Source organism: Harpia harpyja, chromosome 4 (genome assembly GCF_026419915.1).
Source record: "Harpia harpyja isolate bHarHar1 chromosome 4, bHarHar1 primary haplotype, whole genome shotgun sequence".
Taxonomy (NCBI): domain Eukaryota; kingdom Metazoa; phylum Chordata; class Aves; order Accipitriformes; family Accipitridae; genus Harpia; species Harpia harpyja.
This window is the reverse complement of record NC_068943.1, coordinates 53687722-53709604: the sequence shown is the minus strand read 5'-3', so window position 1 is coordinate 53709604 and position 21883 is coordinate 53687722. Positions and strand designations below refer to the sequence as shown.

Here is a 21883-nt window from a genome sequence, read left to right as displayed (position 1 = left end):
TACACAGTCAAGCTCAGACATGCAGACCACGTCACAGCAGCTCTTTAACACCTCTTCCCTTCAAGCTTCTTCTTCAAATGTGTCTTTTAATATGAAAGAAACACTATTCCTACAAGTTCTTGTAGATACTCCTTGCAATTTAATAGCAGCAAGCAGTGGCAAAGAGGCAGGGGGGAGGAAAGAGTGTAAGAAGTTAAGAAAGTCTATGGAAAGAGTATTAAAAAGAAATGACACACTGTGAAAAGAATCTCGATGCAAGACAGAGAAGGACAAGTAGGAGAGCAGGTAAAACTGAGTAAGTGGGAAAGTGAAGAAATAGAAGGAAGGAAAAAAAAAGACAGAAAACACCTCCTACCATTATCAGTAGGATATGGTATGCCTGATAACCCTTTTCTCTTTAGTGAATGTCTTCATTCATTTCTACAAACCAGAAGCCAACCTGGAGAGCTGCAAAGTGGATAGAATGAACCAAGACTGAGATTTCCTGTCCCATACTCAGCAGGTTTGAAAAGAAAAATTTTCTATCAGATGAACATCAAAACTCTGATTTTTCTTTCATTTTTTTTAGGGGGAGAAAAAGAACCGAAAACTGTGAACTTCCACCATCCTCATGACATTTTCTTACAAATGATCTCCGGACCCACCACTCAGGAAAGCCAATGTTACAAGAGTTTAAAACTTTGCCTTGACCATCCTTGAGCCGGGTTGCGTATCTAACCATGTCTGGATTAGGCTTCTCCTTCCTGGACACATCCACTTATTCCACACAAAGTTTACAGATCTCTAGGACACCATAAGAGAGATCATTTAGAGGTACATAGCTGTAGTTTATGTGCTTAGTCACACTCCACAATCTCTTGGCAAGAACCTCCTTCCAAACAATGGCTGAGTAATAGGAAGCTTACTGAGTCACTATAGTCAAACCTATATACTATCATAATCCACAACTACTGTATTATGCAACAACTGCAATCATATGCAGCTACTGTCAGAAAATGCTGATTTGTTGGAAATGAGTCACAGGAGAAATTTAATGAAAAGTAGTCTTTCCAGGAAACATCTTTCCCAGCTATTCTGCTACTAAGGAGGGCTGCCAGACCCTTGAAATCTGCACCCATGTAGCACTGGAAGTACATGCTGAAACGTGGCTGAGATGCTAGTTTCCCTGTCACCATGGATGGGAATACACTTTCTCTCCCTTCCGGATGTACAGGGTTTTCTTCCCCTACCAAGTTCAGTATTCCTAAACTGCTGGGAAAGATACTGCATCTCAAAACAGTGTTTTCTTGTTGCGGAAATTTTTGTTGTTTCTAAAACCAAACAACCCCCCACCCCCAACAGAATTAGGATTTTCTTCATGATTCTAAATATACTTTTTAATCCTTGTATACTTTTGAAACTCTCACGCTACTGTTGTTATTTCTGTCACCCTTTCTACTAGTATATTTATCGTCCTGAAGTGTCACACTGTAAATAAGATAAACTCAGCACCCACCTTGTCATGAATGTACTAATAAAAGCAACCTGCATCTTTAGCGTGTACTGCAGTGTGTGCTACTACCTCATTTACAGAAATGCAGTATTATTTTCATTAGCAGCTCTGCTTTGCAGACTGATTCTGCACAAAGACGTAAGCACTACCTTAACAAACAACTTGAATATACAAAGCTGTTCATATACTACAATCTTCACAGGACCAGTGACGATTTCTCTATTCATTAAGGAACATATTTTTTCCCCCTTTCATGCATTTTAAAACATCCCTCTAATGAGTTCATGTATCAAGCATTAATATTTCTTTTAACATTTTTCCATTAGCTGTGTCAAACTGAATCTCTTGTCATTTGTCATGTTGCACTGAAGGTCTGATAATTAACAAGTATGTTGCTGCTGTTGCTCAATGATGAATGCAGTTGTATAAGAGCATGTGGTTCTGCCTTTGTGGCATTTCTTGTTCAATCTGACTCCAACCTAGAGTGATGAACATGTGTGTAAGATGCTATATATGCACCACATTTGAAGTGTCTGTGTGTCCGTGCTAACATGCATTTCAAATATACTATGTACACACCATGCATAATTTAGCTTATGTTTTATAACATATTTTCATAGAGTACTATACCAGCTCATGAAAAGGTGAAGAGGAGTCAACAGCTTGTTGGTGCCCTGTTGCTCACTTGAAGATCTAGCATGCAAAGCACTTGTCTTTGCAGAATCACAATTATTTTCCTAGCAGGGACTTCTCTCGTCAGGTTTAAATATTGCATAGTCTAAGCTAAACATCCTGACACAAAACATTTGCAGTCCCTGGCCTCTTAAACTTTGTCACATCACTTCCAGTTGTTTTTATTTCAGAGATAATAATGTTAACAGACCAGTTAGTTTCGTGCTCTTTTTTCTCACGGGCAGTTGCTACCTTGCAGCTTGCTGGCCACCTGTCCACACTTTGGGAAATTTTTGCTGCGGAAAGCAATAATTGCCAAACCACAGTGAGTGCAGGAGTGGGTCACAGCAGCGCAGCTTACTGAGTGACAGCTGGCATTTTGCTTTAACCTTAACAGATGTGCTCTACAGTTGAGCAGAGAACAGGACAGTGCAGACAAACGTAGCCTTTGAGAGGCTACAGAGAGCAAATAAGAAGCTTTTTAATGTTACACTATTCATTCCAAGTCGGTATTTTCTTGTCAGCCTTAGCCACCTACAGTACACAAAGGAGCATCTCCTGCAGAGACAATGTGCTCGACTTTGCAGAAAGCAGGTATATATTCATTTTTCACATCCTTTTCCCAGTTTTCTCTTCAATCTATGGTAAAACACACTGTGCTCCTCTCTGCACAGGAAGTTCACTTGTTTTGAGAAGGATTAACTATTCACAAATGTTAAAATTAGAAGTTAGGTCTACTTTAGTGATTTATGTCACAAAGGGAGAAAATACAGTTTTTACTTTTCAATGTTTATTACACAGCCGATCATTTTAATGGCAATTTATTACTTCCTTTTCCTCCCTTTAACTGAATTGCTTTCTAATGCAAATTAAGCATGTAAGAGAATTAGAGCAACAGTGCAGTATTGTAAAATCAGTTACTGTATAAATGCAAGTAATTTTCTTGCTTTTAACAAGTGGGTTTGTTTGCACATGGCGATGGTGTTCTGAAACAATGACCCCAACTGCAAGAAAACATGGTCTGTTCTGTCCTTTTGATGGATCATCATTGCAGTGGTCCACTATGAATCAGGGACACACATATTTTTACTGGCATAATGGTAAATAACAACACATTTATTGCTTATTATTCATACCCAGTTGGGCTAATCTGTCCTCTCATCCAACACCTCCATGATATTGCAGAAGCCAACAAGGATAGTAAAAGCATGCAGCTTGCCCTGGCGGAGCAGTTTGGATGCCATATGCTGCCCTGTGCTGCTGTGGCCGTTGGTGGATGCAAAGCTGGATGCCTCTCTGAAAGCTGAAGAGGTCTCTTAAACATGTACCTTTGCACTGTCCTAAGACTGGACTGTTTTGGGTGCAGCTGTACTTTCTACTGAGGAGAGGAGGGAAGCTGAGGGATGCTGCCTCTGAATTTGGGTATACGGAGTTACCTTTGCTTTCCCTCCAGCCCGGTGGGAGTTTTTGAGTAATGGGGACCTCTCTCAGTGTTGGGCTATATCACACAAAGCTGGAAAGCAGTGGGGAACAGCTGGGAACACAGGACAGTCTGAGCTGAATTTTGTCTTTCTTACATGTATCAGGAAGGCTAATTAAATAATTAACCACAGTGGGCTGAGACATGAGCCAAGTGCTTATCTGAGATGGGTAAAATAAGGAACAGATTCACTTGTGTAAATTAGAAAAAAAAAAATCACTGAGGTTTCTTTTTTTTCAGGAAGAATTCTCAATTTGTGCCTTTTTTTCCTTAACAAAAAAAAAAAAAGAAAAAAAAATTTTGTGAACCCTTTTGCCCACAGATGGTAGCTGGATTCTGAAATCACTTTTCTTAAAAAAACAACCCTCACAGTTCTTATTAGCATGTTATCCAGGGAAATCTCACTGACCTTCACACATCAAATCTGTCTGCCATATGACCTCCATTATGGACCATACTCTTCCTTCATTTATATCAGCTTAAATCAACAATGACTCTGCTAACTTCATAAAGTTCCTTTTGATTTACACTAATGCAAAACTTAAAAAAAGTCTGTCCTTCCAAATAATTTATTTTCTATTTTTTTTCAGCTCCAGATCAAACCCAAGATTTTCTCTGAATTCCAGTAGAATGATCCACATGAGAAAAATATCACCCTTTATCAATAAACTCCAACCTAAATTTCTCATATTTTCCCTCATGTCCCATTCATTAAAATATTTCTTTATGCTTACATTCTTCCTACAAATGATTTGTGACATTTTTATTTAAAGAAAGTGATATCAGAATTCATTAAAATAAATTTAAAAAGCATTTTGCATATTCACACTGGAAATGTGATGCTGTTGATTTGAAAGTTAGTGTTCCCAAGACATACGTGTATGTGCACATTTTAATTAACACAATAAATAACACCTCAGATTGTTAGATGTATCTTTTGTGACCTGATATCCGTTTCTCACACTGTAATACTTATTCCACTGGAAAAATAAACAATCATTAAAAATGTGGATTTGTGAAGAAAAAATCTAAACAAGCAAGCAAGCAAGGTCTTAATCGAAAATAATCCTTTGAGCATCCTGTTATTTGGACTGAAGTCTTTTGATCTCAGGCCTAGTGATGAGCTAGTCACTTCGCAGAACTTAAGGGAGTTTTATTGGTATAAAGCTGGCATAGGAAAAAGGTCAGCCTATTTAATTTTAACGAGTGAAGTTGGATTATTTACTACTCAATTTATAGGCTGAAAGTGTTTCTGCACATTCTAAACATTCTGCAGTGTTTATCCACTGGGAGAAACAGAAAAAAAGAGACAACCCTAGCTTCCCCCCCCAAAATACTCTGCAACTGAGACTGCTTAGCAATTGCACTAATAAAACGTTTAAAAAAACATCAGGGCTTAAGCTACTCAAAGCTTATTAGATAATTAGGCTGATTGTCACTTAGGACTTGATGCTGAGAGGTGCTGAGTAAAGTGCCAAGATCCTCAAGTGAATAGTCCATGAAAACTGCATCTTTCAATTTAAATGCAAGCTCTGGTCCGGAAGTGGGAAGATGCCAGATCAAGTCACAGGGAGATTTGGAAATCTCAGTCTAGATTTTTTTTTTTAAATATTCCTTTTAAATATTTGTTGCTCACTGAGGCTAAGAAAATTCCATTCATTTCTCCATGCTGTTGCCCATTTAATGAGGCAGAGAAGCATTTTATTATTCCCCTCTGATGAATATACAAGCACCAAACCCCAAAGCTGAACAGTGAAACAAACAGTAAATTATTTCAATCCTCTTAATTCTCTGCTTTTTTGGCACATAATGCCATCAGTCATTTTAGCTTGGCAGCCACAGATGCAAGAGATTTCTTTTTAAACTTTGGAAATGTGTAAATTGAATGAACTAACGAAAGAAATAATTTTTACCTAAACAGGGAGAAGATAAAAGGAGAACTTTTCAAATGTTACACTGGCTATCAACTAATTTTTTTTCATGTCTTTTTGCAATGAGTCTGAATACTACTTTAGGAGGGCAACTTTCCCCCGTTCAATCCAAATCCACGCAATGCAATGTCCCATGAAACTCAGTAAACTGAAATAACCTTTTCCTCCAAAGTCCTTCCCCAAAATTCTTGAAGAGTTGCCTGTGGTTGAACTGGAATGCGTTTGGAAGTGTTTGAATTAAGTGCAGCTAGCCCAAAAGACAGTTTGGCTTCCTACAGAGGTGTAAAGAATAAAAAAGGAATTGTGGTGGACAGTGCATTGTTATTGTGAATTATGCAGTGAGCTGAAATGACACTGGAATAGTCATTAAAGTTCCTAAGAGCTGCTCTCTTCCAGATGAGCTAATAGAGCAGCTCTGAGGTTAACTGAAATAAAATCTAAAAGTGCTGTGAATTACATTTGCCGTATTTGACTTCCTTCTAAAGTTAGAGCAGTGATACTGCTGACTCTTTTGTCAGTAACAGCTCCGTTTAACTCAATGACACTATCTGCATGAAGACGACCACAAAGTTTTACCTAAAGCACATATGACAAGCTGTAACCTTCGCAAAGTTCAATGTGTTTTTAGATATTCTAAGAAATCAGAAAGCACCGATCCGAAATCCATTAAATCATTCATTGGGTTTTCAAATATCTTCATCTAGATAACACGCAGAAGGAAGTAGTCACTGTCCAGCACCGTTTCATTAATAGGCTTACATGATATGTGATTGTTTGTAAAAGCAGCTAGCCCCAAGAAGAAAGACCTTGGAGGTCCTTTGCAGCCCTACGTAACGGAAAGAAGGCTGGAGTTATGAGAGGCTTACTGCTGTAAAGGATCAGCATCTTGTTAATTTGTTCTATAACTTGAACATGTATCATTTTATGTCCCCATAAGTTTTTCAGGTACAGTGCTAATGTTAATTATTGATTGGATGTAGAAGTGCCAACTCCCATTGGGTGCAATTAATAACACATGTCATATTGGGAGATAATAATTTTATGTTCTCTGAAAGTGACTTAGTATGCATCAGATGCTTATATTTTCCATTACCAAGAACTGATTTAATTTTTCAAAATTGTTTTCATTATACTTTTTGAGGAGGAAAAGGGATTTTATATCTTAAGGCTGTATTCTCTTCATTCATTTGAAAGACCACAGAGATGGAACACTTAGAAGAAAGGTTGCACAGCTTATGGTGCCTCTGTAGATCTGTTGGACGTTGGACCTTTTCCCACAGATAAAGCCTCACCCTGAATAACGCCATTTTCCACATCTCTACAGGAGACCATTCCATCTGGCAAGCCTTGGCTAAGCTGGGGTTGTGAACAGTAGAGTAGGTGTGAGCAGAAACATGAACATGGGCTACAAAACGAGGAACCACATGAGTTACATATTCCTTGACAGCTGGGGCTGCAAGAATATGGTCCACTGAAGCCAAAAGAGTCCAGTTAACTTGGCTGGGAGCAAGAGCTGACTGCAAGAGCACAGGAGTCTCAGCTATTATACTGAGATTTAAGTGTAACTCTGACTGATGAGCATGAATAACAAAAGTCTCATTGATTTCAATTAGGTGAGGCTTGGGTCTATTTACTGTAACTGAGTTGATTCTCAGAAAAATAATTAATTCCTTGTCATGTCTCACGTGTACTGATTTTTGTAATTACAATGAAATTGGAGGCAAGGGTAGGGAGGGAAGGAAATGCACTTGATTTATGTTTAATTTGATGCACAAGCTGTCAAGGACAAAGAAATTGAGATGCAATCACCAGGCCCATCCTCGATGCACTCCTCTGTCCTTAGATGAAAAGTGCCAGACACACGCTGTAGTGGAGAATCTAAAATCACACACTGCTCTAACATACAGAATTCAGTACTGCGGTGTAAAGAGCTGCCTTTCTACAGCAGTCTCCACAGCATGCACAAGAGATGCCCAAGGGGAAGAAGATAAGGACAGGACAAGCTTAATGTGTATCAATGACTAAGAGGAGGAGACAAAGAATTAGAACGGGGAAGAAAAAAAATACAAGCTGTTGCTGATAATAAAGCTGCCAGTAGATAACGCAAGAAAAAAAGGAGTGAGAGAAAAGAAAATAAGTATGGCTTTGTCTGGTAATGATGGTGTTAGGAAAAAGTTTGCGGCAGGAGAGCATTTGAACTTTGTTTCTGCTGTGCTTTCACTAAAATGGCAAGTCAGAAATTTTTTGACCTAGAGTCAGTCAGTATTTGACTTCTTAATTAGGTGATAGTCTCCTTTTCCAAACATGTTTGTGGGAGTGGCTGGCCTGTTTCCATACATACACACATAGATTTGATGATAATACTCAATTTCTAGTTTCTACAGCATCAGAGATTAGTTTGTCATAAAGACAGCCTTGTTACTTACACAGATATGGTATGACCTTTTGGGCTCATTAAAGACAATGCCTACACTGACTTCCGCAGAACCAGAAGAAGCTGAAGAACTATTTCCAACCTTTTGCGTGAAAGTATCAGTTCAGGAAGTAAAGTCTCCAACTCATATGTAAGAAAAAAAGCTTTTTATTATACTATAGCCCTGCAAATGAAAGCTGCAAAACAGTCTCACATCCAAATGTTAAAAAGAAATTATATATATGAGGGAGAGGCAGGGTTTAAAGGTGTAAATCAGTCCTGAGTTAAGTACTTTCATCTAAACACATGATAATTTAAACAAAATGCAAGTCATCTGCCTCCAGCACAGGGAACCAATTTGCATCCAGTTTGTGCAGTTTCTATAAGCTGTTGTCTAAAATGTCAGCACTCTAAGGCAAATTTTCTTTTGGTGACCTACACACACCACAACAAAGGAAGCTGCGAACTCATACTTTAGAAAAAATCTCACTGGTATGGCAGTCTGTTGGCAACACTTTGTGAAATGATATTCTTCCTGGCTATGGCAGAGCTGTGCACAAAGTCATAACACAACAAACTGTGAGTCAGTAATAAATAACCAAATGACAGTGATTGATGACGGCAAATCTGTCTCCAATGGTATTAGTGGTAAAAATACTAAAAATTCTTTCCCTCTTAATATATTAAACTCTTTGTTTAGGGGCTGAGTTGATATTGCCAGAAAAACCTTTTACCACAGCTAGCATAAATTTTAGTGGGCGTTTGAATACTGAAGCACGAGAGAGTAGCCTGTGAAAAAAGCTGCCCCTAGAAAGGCTGCTGTTTGCATAAAATACATTGGTGGTTCTCAGCTGGGAAATCGTTTGATCTATTTTATATCATACGCCCTATCACTAGGGAAGCAAATATGGATATGAAATATGAACATGAAGTAAAACATAAAACCAGACTTAATAAAATGAGTAATTATGTTTTGCCTAAATCCTCTCATGCCAGCAAGAGGCACATACCACCATAAATTCAGGAAAGTCTGCCCATTTCAGTATGTGGGAAAGGAAAAAAAAAACTGCAGCCAGGCCCTGTGAGGCACATTACTGCAGAGGGTTTTCTCAGGAGAAATTGAGAGCCCTGACTGAGGAGCGCTGATTACTGCAGCACTTGAACTGATGGCCAGATGCAGGGGAAGACAAGGGATCTGGAGCTGCTCTGTGCCATGACCCAATGCTTGGCACGTGGACAGCTGATGGAAGAGTCTAACACTACCAGTCCAGCACAATTTTCAAAATGCAACCCAAGTCCTTAGTGACAAATTTTCAGTGCTTTATGCTACTTCTCAGTAAATCAATAACTCAAAAAAAAAAAAAAATCAAGAAAAAAAGGACATAGACACAGAGAAGTAATCAAGTGCCCAAGTATTTGTGAAAAGCCAGTGTTAGAGGTACTAGCAGATTATCCTTCAAAATTTAAAATTCCAGCATTTAAATTCCAGCCTTTTTAGTTCACATGCCTGAGAAGCTCATGATCCTACAGCACCAAATATAAAACATAATATTACATACAGTCTTTATGCTCAAATGCCCACGACATCAAAAAGTCCCAGCTTATTTATAAACATGATTTTAAAAAGATGAGTAAAAGTCAGAAATGCAAACATTTTTATTTTTTCAAACTATTGTAAACTTCTAGCTATTCAGACCTTAGCCTAATTTATACTCTGGATATTTCACAGAAATGACATGACAACACTGATTAGCTCACGCTCAATGCTAGAATTCAAGCTGTAATACAAGCATGGAAACATTAGGACTGTGGGCACAGACAAGAAATGAAAAGTAAAGCCTGAACACACATTGGAGCAAGTGCAACGAAATGAAAGCAGACATAACACAATGGGTGGTGAAGAATCATACTTGGATATGAACTCTACTGAAAACAAGTCTCCCTTCATACAGAAGTCTGATTACATAGTTACCTAGGTCTTCCTACAGGAAAATCGTGTACAAGTGGAGGACTCTGAACCTTCACCACTGAAGTCAATGGCAAAACTACCACCAGCTTCACTAGGAGCAAGAGTCAGCCCGCAATCTTTAGGATCAAAAACCGTATTTCAGAATATTACATGTAGATGCAGTGCACAAAATCAAATAGAAGAAATCCAGGAAGCAATGTAGAATATTAAGCACTATTATTATGAAAACGCTCATTGTTTTCCACAAAAATATATCCTCATCAATTATCACAAGTATCTGTGGCAAGCATGCTAAAAAGATATCTCTTTTTCTTTTCAATGTAAACTGTGTTTTGGTTTTGTACTGGTAAAGCACAATGGAGTGAAGGGCACACTCTGCTGGTCAGAAGCACCATTTACACTGCAAGCTTTTTAACAACATGAATACTGAAAAATAAACCCCATTGTATGATATCTGGACTTGAAGTGGTGCTCCATACTAGGCTGCTACTTGACCTTTTTTCATCCTGAATATTAGAGACTATGGCTATGATGCTATGAATGGACTTTCTCATGTTTAAAGATCAGCCTACCTGCTGTAAGAACACTTTCTTTCCTGAAGGACATTTTTTAGCAGTACAACATATGTTCAAAAACTCTTTACCTTAGGCTTTTCATCCAGTATTTGCTGACGAATCTCCTTGTGTTTTTCTACAAGTTTCTCCTGTCTTTTACTCTGAGCATCTTCTAGCTGCAAGAAAATAGCAGAGAATCTTTTTTAGAGATTGCACATCCTTACTTTCCCACCTCTTCCCCAACAAATATTTCATCCATCAAAATTAAAATATTATCATCAAAACTATGAATAATTCTAATATAAACTTACACACCATTGTCACAAGCATCCCTGAGCACAACTGCTCTAACAGTTCTGTGTGGACGATATACCTCAGATGTCACACATGGGATTTAGAAACAGAAATGTCTAAAGGGACTTACTAGAAAATGATATTAAAAGCATAATGCATTTTTAAAAGTCATATAATTTTGCTTTAGCTTTTATTGTACAAGCTGTGTGAGATGGTCCCTGTTCCCAGAAGAAGAGGATTTGCATCCTAGAGTCCTAAATGAACAAGCTGATAAAATTTGGGCCTCATTTAATAAAGTACTCAGACATGTGTCTGACTCCAACAGGAATTAAGCATACTTCAGTTGCTAATTCTCTAGGTTGCTTCGTGAATCAAGGCCTCTGTGAGCAAAAATGGGCCAACTTTTGAAGTGAACTATCTGCACTGAAATTAAGAGAACGTTCAATAGTGGCATATGTTTCATAGTGATTTCACACATCAAAACACTGCGGTGCATACTTTCAGCCCAGTGCAAACCACCTGTAACTTCAGAAAAGCTAACACCTGTAATGAAATTCTTTGACTTGTATTTACAGAGCTCATAGAATGTTTTTTTGCATTTCAGTAACTGTACAAATGTAATTAAGGTTAAAATATACTCTGCAATTAAATGTTTATTGACTTTCAGAATTCCTTATGCAATCTTTGCATTCATGAGACAGCAAGCCAATTAAAAAAATTGGTACATTTTCCATGAATAAACACAATATATTCAAAGATGAAATCATAAGTGTATTAAAATCTGCCCCTCTCAGCACCATCCTCCAAACACTGACTAACAATTAATGAAGATCTGCCTGAAATTCCAGTTTTCCTTTAACTGGAATGTGAAATGAAGTCTACACAGCATCTGTTAAAAATCAGCACTTGCAGAATCTTTATACCATAGCTTAGAATCTGCAGTTTAGTATGACCTAAAATATGAAAGCTGACATTTTACCCCCCCAAATGAAAAATAAACATATGGCCTGACATACCCGTTTTATGTACTGCACCACTTCCTGGATATATGATCGAATCATTTCCGTCTTCTCTCTGGGGACAAGCACAACAAGTTATTGTAGTCAATAAGATCACACCAATATTTTTTAATCCCCCCCCAACTCCTTACAAAATAAGTAAGGCTATGTTTTGAATGTAGGGATCAGCCTACTTAACTTTTATCCGCTTCCTGATTGTGTCTTTTGTAACAGGCTGCATCTTTTTCGTATGTAGGGCTCAGACTTCCCCATGACCTACCACAACGAACCCCCCTGCTCTTTCACAACAGACTTTTCCCATAGGTACTGCCACATCTTCAAAGTGATGGTGGTGTTCCTTAAGGCCCCAAATGTCAGGCTAGGAGAGCACACTATCATCAGTAGATGCACACTGCCACATTGTGGCACATCATATAGTAGAGAAATGTTCTCTGTCAGCAAGCAGATACTGCTGGTGACATTTCAGAGACAATGGTGAAGTTCCCACAAAGAGCAGGGCAGACTTGACTTCAGTCCCCAGCTTTGCTGTGTAAACCACATAAAGCTGAACTTGGAGGAAATACTTGAACTTTAAGTGACTCTGTGAGATAGTTAACTAGGTAACCATTGGTCAAAGGCTGAAGATGAGATCCCCCAAAGGTATAATTGCACATAAAATAACAATTTGTGGATACCTGAGTTGACCAGATTCAGGACAGTACTCTAAAACCTAATTGCCTAAGTCAAGAACAATGAATTGCTGTCCAGGTGGCACTAGGATCTGATGGGTTTAGGTAGTTACACAAGCCCTGGGTGCATGTAGGAATTAGAAAAATCAATTAAGAACACTACAACGTATTATCTCTGTGTAATATTCTTTCCCAAATTTGTGTAAAAGCTTTAAATAAAAACCAGCCTAGCCCGGATGACTTTAATGGGATTCACCAGAAGGTCTCGCTACTCTCTGTCCTACTGCAAGAGTGAGGACAAACTGTGTCACTTGACAGAGGACAGCTGAGTTTCCCTTGTAGTTCCCATCTCACCTTTCCCAAGGGCTCTTTGAAAAGCCTGGCAAAAAGCCCTTGGAAAAAACGAGAAAAAAATAAAAAGAAAACAACAAAGAATTTCTACTTGGCTGTTTCTGAGCCTTTCTCACTAGTGTCTCATTAACATCTCAGCAAATCATTTCCTATTGCGATTGATTTTTACTTGCTATAACATTTTCATAATGACTAACTACTTTTTTTTAATATGACTTCCATGCCCTCTGACGAGGTCTAACCATATTAAGTATTTCTCCCTTTTTTTGCATAATAAGTTATTCTCATTTTGTTATCTTTTTTCTAGGGTGTTTATTAAAATTCTATAATATTGATTCTTAAATTATCTGATGCAGTTCCGTGTGTGTGTGTGACCTTTCAGTGTTACCAAATACACAGATTATATGCTGAGAGGCTCCAAAACCTGTATAAACCTTTTTACCTGTAGAAAACCAAACATAGTTGTGTCTTTGTTACTTAGTAAAACTCAGATATTCTAGATTTTTTCTTTTTTTTTTCCTCCTGTATTTTTAACTGTCCTTAAATGTTACTAAAGTAAAGACTAGTAAGAAGAATATCCCAGCAAACAGTGCAAGATTAAAATGCTCCATTTTCTTTTTGAGCTGCTTGCCAAAACAAATGAAAGAGGACAAACCTAGACACTGTGCCCTTGGGAAGAATATAATCAACTTGTACAACTACAGTTTGTATCATCTGGTGGTGCATAAATGAAATTAATATTCCTGTCCCTGTTCACAGAAACTGCACCCACAGAGTTCAGCTTTCCTCTCTCTTCCACCCAAAGTGACTGCACACTGTGTAACACTGTCACTGGAGGAGAATCAGTAGTACAGCATCTGAGGTGAATTTACCACAGAAGTAAAGCAAACCTTCCAAGGTGTTGCTATTTCTTCCAGAGAGCAGCTTTAACAGAGATAAGAAGAAAAGATAACTCACAAATAAAAACCTAAGTTAAGGTGAAATCAAACCCTGCAGGAACTGAAGCCACTAAGTCTATTTATACTCAGAGGAAAGGCATCTGGATTAACAGCATCTTGGTGAATCGCTCTGTCGTGCCACTCATAGGCATGTCCCCATACCACACATCAGCACCTTTGCAGCTGACCCAGACTCTCAAGACTCACAGAACAGGAGATTAGATTAGTCCCAGGAAATTAATCATAGAATCATTTCGGTTGGAAAAGACCTTCAAGATCATCAAGTCCAACCATTATCCATGCCCACTAAACCACGTTATGGAGTACCCCGTCTACGCACTTTTTGAATACCTCCAGGGATGGTGACTCCACCACTTCTCTGGGCAGCCTATTCCAATGTCTGACAACCCTCTCAGTAAAGAACTTTTTTCTAATATCCAACCTAAATCTCCCTTGCCGCAACTTGAGGCCCTTTCCTCTCGCCCTGTCACCAGCCACCTGACAGAAGAGACCAGCACCCACCTCACTACAACCCCCCTTCAGGTAGTCGTAGAGAGCGATAAGGTCTCCCCTCAGCCTCCTTTTCTCCAGACTAAAAAACCCCAGTTCCCCCAGTCACTCCTCATAAGACTTGTGCTTCAGGCCCCTCACCAGCTTTGTTGCCCTTTTCTGGACACGCTCCAGCACCTCAATGTCTTTCCTGTAGTGAGGGGCCCAAAACTGAACACAGTACTCGAGGTGCGGCCTCACCAGTGCCAAGTACAGGGGAACAATCACCTCCCTGCTCCTGCTGGCCACACTGTTTCTGATACAGGCCAGGATGCCGTTGGCCTTCTTGGCCACCAAGAATTAAATTAGTATCAGTGGAAGTAAGGAGGACTCCACTGCTCTGGTGAGGTATTGCAGTCTGACTAAAAGCTGCCTTGTATTTAGGGTTGAGACTTTTCTTTGATTTTTCCAGCTGTGAAAAATCTTGTCTCCTCGCAACACATAAGGATATGTATCTAGGGATATGCTTACTCTTCCATTTGATTTTTATCCTTGGACTTTGCTTCTGTGATCTTCTCCTGCCTCTTCTTGTCCATTTTTTTCTTCAATTCTTTCTTTTCTCTAAAGCATAAAAAATAAAGGCAAGTTCAAAATGGATCTAAACAAAAACCACATGGAGTAGCAATCAATTGTAAGGGGAATAGCACCTTACTTTTCACATGTTTCTTTCAGTTTCTTTAGCTGGCTGTTCTGACACTCCTCTGCTACATCTGTCAACTTCTGAATAAGCTAAAAAAAAAATCCCAAGAAACAAAAATATGTATTTTAAGCTAAACATCACACATGCATCTAAGTTTCCTCAAAAGTCTGTAGCAGACATGAAAGTGTTACACCATTCCCTGATTAATTAGTAATGATCAGAAGTCAGTAAACATTCTTATCAGTGTAAAAGCATTCTTAAATTTTGGAGTTCAGCCAGACTTGCGTATGTCCAACTTACACAGAAACTACCACTTCTCTGTACATCAAGGTGACATAGTTTCAGAATATTAAATGTAAAACCAAAATATATTTTGCAGATTTTAGCTTTGCTAGGAATTAAAATGCCTATGATAATTCATAAATGGTCACAAACTGAATTTACACAATACAAATTACGAACTGAATTCCTGCGTCGCTGAATATTCAAGGTTTTCTGCGAGTGCTGAAAACATTCCTCTTGCATTGAGCATTATTACATGGAACAGCTTGGATTTCAGGGTGGTCAGGTGGATATTGAAAATTCATGCATGATAGCTAAGAAAGCTAAGCATAGATAAGCATAGCCTACATTTTGATCACAGAATCATGGATTCAAAAAATCTGAGTTCTTGGTTTGAAACCTGCTGTGCAGCACTGGGTCCGATCCCTTTTGTGCTGGAACTGCTAACAAAAAGCGTGCTTGTGGTGGTGATGCTGACGGGAAAGGACACATGGACAGGGCTTGTGTGCAAGTTCAATGAATGGTGAATTAAAGTGAGAGATGGGACCAGTTTGGTTTGATCACCCCCTCTAGTTTAAGTCTGATTCTATAAATAATCCTCTCAGGATGATGAACCAGAGAATGTATAATAATGCCTAGCTAGTCTGATCCAGCTTTTCATTCCTTAGATAAAAGAAGAAAGATACTGACAATAAGCTCTCCTCTAAAAGAAAGATATCAGAAAGAATCTCTCAGCTGCAAAGCAGATTTTAATTGGAATATTAACTCTTGCGCAGCTCAGAGGGAAAACTGTCCGAAGGTTCTGTGCTAAAAAATCAATTTATCCTGACACTACCTAACTGGACAATGCTGAAAATGTAACTTTGCTTTGAGAAATGCCGTTTCCCATTTTGAAATGAGAAATGAGCTAGCTTACAATATAAGCCCAACTATGTGGGTCCAAAGTGGTTCATTTTTATAAAAATTAAAATCTCTGAGATGCAGCCAACAACTGTTACTTCAATGTGGACTCTCTCCCTGTGGCACAGGTAACCACATCCATGCACCCACACTGGAGCAGCTGTGATTCACATACAACTGGTGATAAACAGTGCACCACCTGGGAACCGCAGCTCTGTGCTATGATCCATGGGAATGAATTTGTGAAAAGGCCTTGCTGAGTGATATGCGCACATATCACTCCTCTGACCTGCTATTTTTGGATGGCAGGGTAGAGTAGACAAATCACTTCACCCAACAGTAATGAGGCAAAATATCATACAATAGAAAAAAACTGAGAGAGGATTGTCTGTAGCTGACAGTTTGCACTCCCATAACACCCTTTAAAAATGTTCTTTTCTGCCTGAGAATATCCATCAGCATCAGCTGCCATCTGCCCAAGCTCCTCTATTTCTGCTCAGAGGGCCTATGATCCTGCTGTAGTTGTCAGCCAAACTCCAGCTGTAAAAACACAAGCTGGCTTGGACTGATGGAGGCAAAATATTTCTTCAGTATATACAGATTATGTCCTGCATCCCCTTAAAGTATTCATATGCAACAGGAACACTGTTTGGCACAACCCTTTGCCCTGGGGAATGTTTGAATCTATTTTCATTTATTTATTTTCATAGTGTTTCAATTTATTTTCCAGCTAATCCTGCCTCCTTGAGTGTTGTATGTTTTAAAAAGTGGCAGAACGAAACAGGAATATCATCCAAAAGCTGCAGCAAACTGAGACTTGCATAATGAGAGGTAAGGACTCTGCATTGGCAGTAGTAATAATCCTGTTGCCTTTCTGCCTTCCATCCAAAGCCTTCCAAGTTGTTGGAGGTGTTAGTGACAAAGTGACACAACACCCCTTGAAATTGCAGTAGACCACAGGGAAATCAAGCTCTGAAATGTACTCAGAGTAAGAGGAAGCCCCACTTAATTATAATGTCATGCTGCTTTCATTACTCACCCTGAGATCACTAAAAAGCAGATGACATAACAAACGTACCAGCTTAATGTGCTCTCGTTTCTGGTACTTTTCGCTGTAATACTGCTCCTGTCGGAGATTTAGCAGTTGCTGTTGTTGCTTCTCCTTCAGCTCGACTAGCTTCTGGGTCATTTCAGAGTCAAGTGCAGCTAATTCCTGTTCAATAGTTGAAGAACTGTGGTCTGGGCTGCCCGTTTCAGATCTGCAAAGACACACACACACCCCACCAAGATCTAAGTCACTAGGTGTGTACACTCTGCCCCATATTTAAACCTTGTTTTTAAGGCAGCTGGTTATATGTAGCCCATTAAGAAGTTTCTCAGCACCACATATAGGGCCAGAAGATTATTTTAGCTCTACCAAGTCCAATAATTTAATCTTTCAGGAAAAAGATAGTGTTAACAGTTTATTAATGGGATGGCTATTGCTTTTGAACCTCATTTTACTAACCCATCATGGTGGTGTGAACCAGACTTAGTATAAATGAGCTATAAATGCAACTGCCAAGATTTCCCATAAACAGCTGCCCATGGAACTTGTTTATCAACTTCCAGACATGTAACTTGAACTTCAAAGCTGCACAGTTCTCAGCAGAAATGGTGAATGCTAAGTATTTTGGAAACTGAGTCATCCTTGCATGCACTTAGCAATAAATTTAAGAGCATAACTTTACATCTGCATTTATAAAATGCTTAAAATGGTAGGAACATCCCTTTATTTGGTATTTTCTCCCCCCTTCAGGAAATGCCATGCCTAGCACACACAGGAAAGTGCTCTATGGACTGCTGACTTTAGGAGGAAAGTTAGCACCCCCATGGGGAGCAAAACTCAGAAAGGCACCACATAGAGGCAAATGAAAAATATAGTGAGGAAGCTAAAAAGCAACACTAAGGAACAGTTTGGTGGGTTTTTTTTCTTTCTTAAGACAGGAGGAAGGATAGATGTAATTGTGAAAGGAGACATGATGCCACTAAACCGCTCAATTTAAAAATAAGCAGCAAAAGCAGTATCAGTCTCAGGCCAGCACTGAACTAAACCCAAGAAAAAAAAATATATATTAAAAAAAGATTATGCTGTGTCCCTGCTCTGCTGCTGTGTTTACTGCTGTACTCAGGTGTTAAATCAGTTGCCCGGGAAACCTCAGAACAGTGCATGACATGGACAAAACAGCAAAATCTTGAACAGAGAGGGCCAACACTGTGAGAAAAATGAGTTTGCTACTCAGAAATTTGCAGAGATTACAATGCAGAGAACTTGCTATGCTGGCTGCTTCTCTTCTCTCTCCCAGGTTCAAGTTTGCAGCTGCTGTCAGTTAGAGTTATTTCAACCGAAATAATGTGAAGCTGCTTTCATTGATCTGAGGATATGAAACCCAAGGTAGTCTCTTTTTATTTCTTGTATTTTTATTGTATTTGAATACTCTGCTAAGAGGCTAAGTGGTGTCAGAGTGATAGGTGAGGATAATTTAAATACAGAGCCAGAAGACAGCATTAATGAATATTAAAGTCAGCATATTATGCCATTACACTATACATTTTAAAGCTGACATTTCTCTTGTATTTTTGGGAAAAAGAAATAAGGCCTATTTCTAAATGCTGTCTAAAACACTAAGACTGTCTTTAAGGGACATGATCATTATAGGAACTTCAGAACACCACCAGCAAAACACTTGTGCATGTGTATAAATAAATACTTCAAACTTCCTATAGGCAATGGCTTTACTGAGTCTTGGCCCAATTTTAGACAAGGGCATGAAACATGGACTGCTTCTGATCAGAGACAACACATTTTTATGGCAATCTGATACAGTGACTCCTGATGAAGTAGTGATTTATACTTTGCAGTTACAGGCAAATAGCTTCAGTAATAATTTAAAATTATAAAAATCGCCTTTTTCCTTGGGATGCAGTATTCTATTAGAAGTCTGCTGCTTGAGATAATATGTACTTCCAAGTTTGAAAAACCCTAAAAAAATATCCCTGCCTTTTTAAAATTTAACCTCAGATTTTTTAACCTTCAGATTTCTCTGTATCTGCACATAAAACTTCACATCTCTGAAATCACTGTAACAGTTCCCCATAACAGACTGCAGGGTTTTATTGCCTGATATCATGAATGATTTATGGTCAGATCATAACCAAATAAAACAACAAAATCCTTTTTACTCAAAGACAAATGAGTCATTTTATTTATTCATTTTGATTTTCTGCTTAAATTTGAATAGAATATGCTAGAGAAAAGAAAGAAACATGGCATTGTTTTGTCTGCCACTATCTGTCACACACATTGATGATGGAAAGTACAGTGAATAAAATATCTCTGTGTGTGCAGTTGACAACCAGTCATTAAGGGAGTTTGTTAAACTCAAGTGTAGAGCCTGGAAGCCTGAAAACTGGCAACAGTTAAGGCCGGCCAAACATAGATATATTACGAGTGTTAAGCTCTTATTAAGCCCAATGACATTCTGTCATCAGGCAAGCATAAATGAATAAGCTCCTTCCTAGGGACAATTTATGGCCTGAATCCCAGTCACTTACATTTAGAGGTACTATCAACAAGGTTGGCAGCCAGAGCATGCTTGCAGCTTTTTTCTCTGATGGTCTCCTACCAAAACGTATCAAGTAATTTTTTTAATGTTCATTCAATGTCTTCGTATTTAAGAACTGCAGCTAAATCAATTTTATGTAAATGTTAAAGGACTTTTGTGCTTATCTAATTACTTCAAAAAATAAATGATTTTAAAACAAAACTGCTGCACTAATGGGAGAAATAAAAATTCAATTGCAACAGTATCAGACACTGATTGTACCTAGGCGTGTCTATGTTTTGCCAGGAGTTAACAATTGATCTTTATTAACATATACTTCCTTACCATATGAAGAAGACCATAATTGTGGAAAGATTAATAAGTCAGAACAGTCTTGAATTTCAAACCGATAATGACAAATACAACTCCTTTTTTATTACTACCTATAATATAAAATATAATATAAAAATTGTATCAGCACACACAAAGAGATAGGGCAATGCAAGACTTACAACAAGACATAGCACAGAAGGGGTGTGCCTGCAGAGGCAAATCCAAGCAATCATTAAGAGATCCCCAAGTGGTCTGGATCAATCATAATTTAAACAGTAGCCAGATGTTAATAACTTTCAGGTGTTTCTTTCACCTAATTATGTAACTGATGCCTTCTACTCTAGCATGAGTTTTTTCCAGGGCTCTAACTTGGAGACAATGCTCTTTTTCCCCAAATTCAGAATAACCATAAATAGCATAAAAGAGCACTAAGTTTTGTTCATGTTTTGACACTCGGGTCTCTTCCACCACCAGAGAGCACACTGTGGCGGCCCAGAATAAACCAATTGCTTAATATGGGCAGGATAACCATGTGTGCTGGCTGCAAAAACTTCTCCTTGCTTGAAAAAGGAGCTACATTATAAATTTATATTATTAAGTGTGGGGCAGAAGTTTCCATGGAACTGATACTCCTCCTCCTAATGCAGGTCAGCATGGGAGAAGATGGGGTGCACTGATACACAACGTCCTGCAGTTGACCTGAGTAGAAAAGTAAAACACTTTATCCAGATAGGTTTGAGTTTCATGCTGCAGTCTGGTTCCTGAACTGTCCCAGTATGTAGGGGATGCCCCCTCTCATAGTTTGTGATTAAGCTCACTACCTAACCACTGGCTGCTGTTGCTAGTACAGCTGAGTCACCTACCCATACCAGGTGTCTAGGGAAAGTCCCAAGATCAATATTGCATGCCCTCACTTACAGGGAAAGAGGTATAACATGGTGAACAACTTATCTGGCTTCTAGCAGAGAAGCAGCACATCACGGAGAGCGCTTCTTCTGACGATTTCCGTATCAAAGGCCCGGACTTCATTTTACCTAGGAATCTTCCTGCTTTTGACTTTTTTCTGTGCTCTAATACCACCTCCATATTAATTGTCTACTATAAAAGACAACTTGAGTAAAGATCTCCAGTATCCAAGAATAGGAAAGCTACATTCAACCTACCTTTTCTTACTGTCTCTTTTTGCTGTTTTTTCTAAAACTGCTCTTCGTCGCAGGTAGTCATTTTGGATTTCATTATACTTTGCAGTGTGCTCTTTGATAAGGTCGGTGGTTTTCTTGTGGTGCCTCTTTACAAGGTCCTTCATTTCCTTGTAGTGCTTCTTCTGAAGCTTGACAAAAGACTTCTGTTGCTTTAGCTCCTCAACAGTCTGTGCTTCTACTTCTACAATGATAATAAGAAAAGCCACTTCAATTTTCTAATAATGTATGATTTCAATCAGGGAACCCAGGAATTGCCATTAGAAGGAATGAAACAAAGCATGCTTGTTTACTGCAGGTAAGTGAAATGTGCTAGCTTAAACTAACTGAGTAGATTTATCTGGAAATAAGCTAACCAGATTGAAAATACTGTAGCAAATTTAATTGATAGAAGGGTAAGAAGTGAGATGAAAATTTAGAACACCAAGATGTGTAGCAAAATAAAACACATGCACTTTCTTTCCTCAACCCCTTTCAGCTGCAGAAGATTCCCATCAGTTCAGTTTATAAAAACATGATCTTACATAGACATGACCACAGATCAGTTTTGTACCCACTGTACCAACACTTCAAGTCTCCCTTCTCTCTGGATGGGCTACATAACATGGAGACCCT

General features: G+C 38.7%; 1 protein-coding gene across 2 annotated transcripts in view; it reads right to left on the bottom strand.

Moving 5' to 3' along the window:
• The window catches only part of PLCB1 (phospholipase C beta 1), a 420728-nt gene that overhangs the window by 52478 nt on the left and 346367 nt on the right, over positions 1-21883 (bottom strand). For both annotated transcript variants that reach the window (XM_052784065.1, XM_052784066.1), the window contains exons 26-31: positions 21233-21452; positions 17231-17411; positions 14983-15059; positions 14802-14891; positions 11822-11879; positions 10601-10687 (exon numbers count right to left, since the gene is read on the bottom strand). In XM_052784065.1, coding sequence (XP_052640025.1) covers positions 10601-10687; positions 11822-11879; positions 14802-14891; positions 14983-15059; positions 17231-17411; positions 21233-21452 — 713 coding nt within the window. The remainder of the gene's footprint in view (positions 1-10600; positions 10688-11821; positions 11880-14801; positions 14892-14982; positions 15060-17230; positions 17412-21232; positions 21453-21883) is intronic.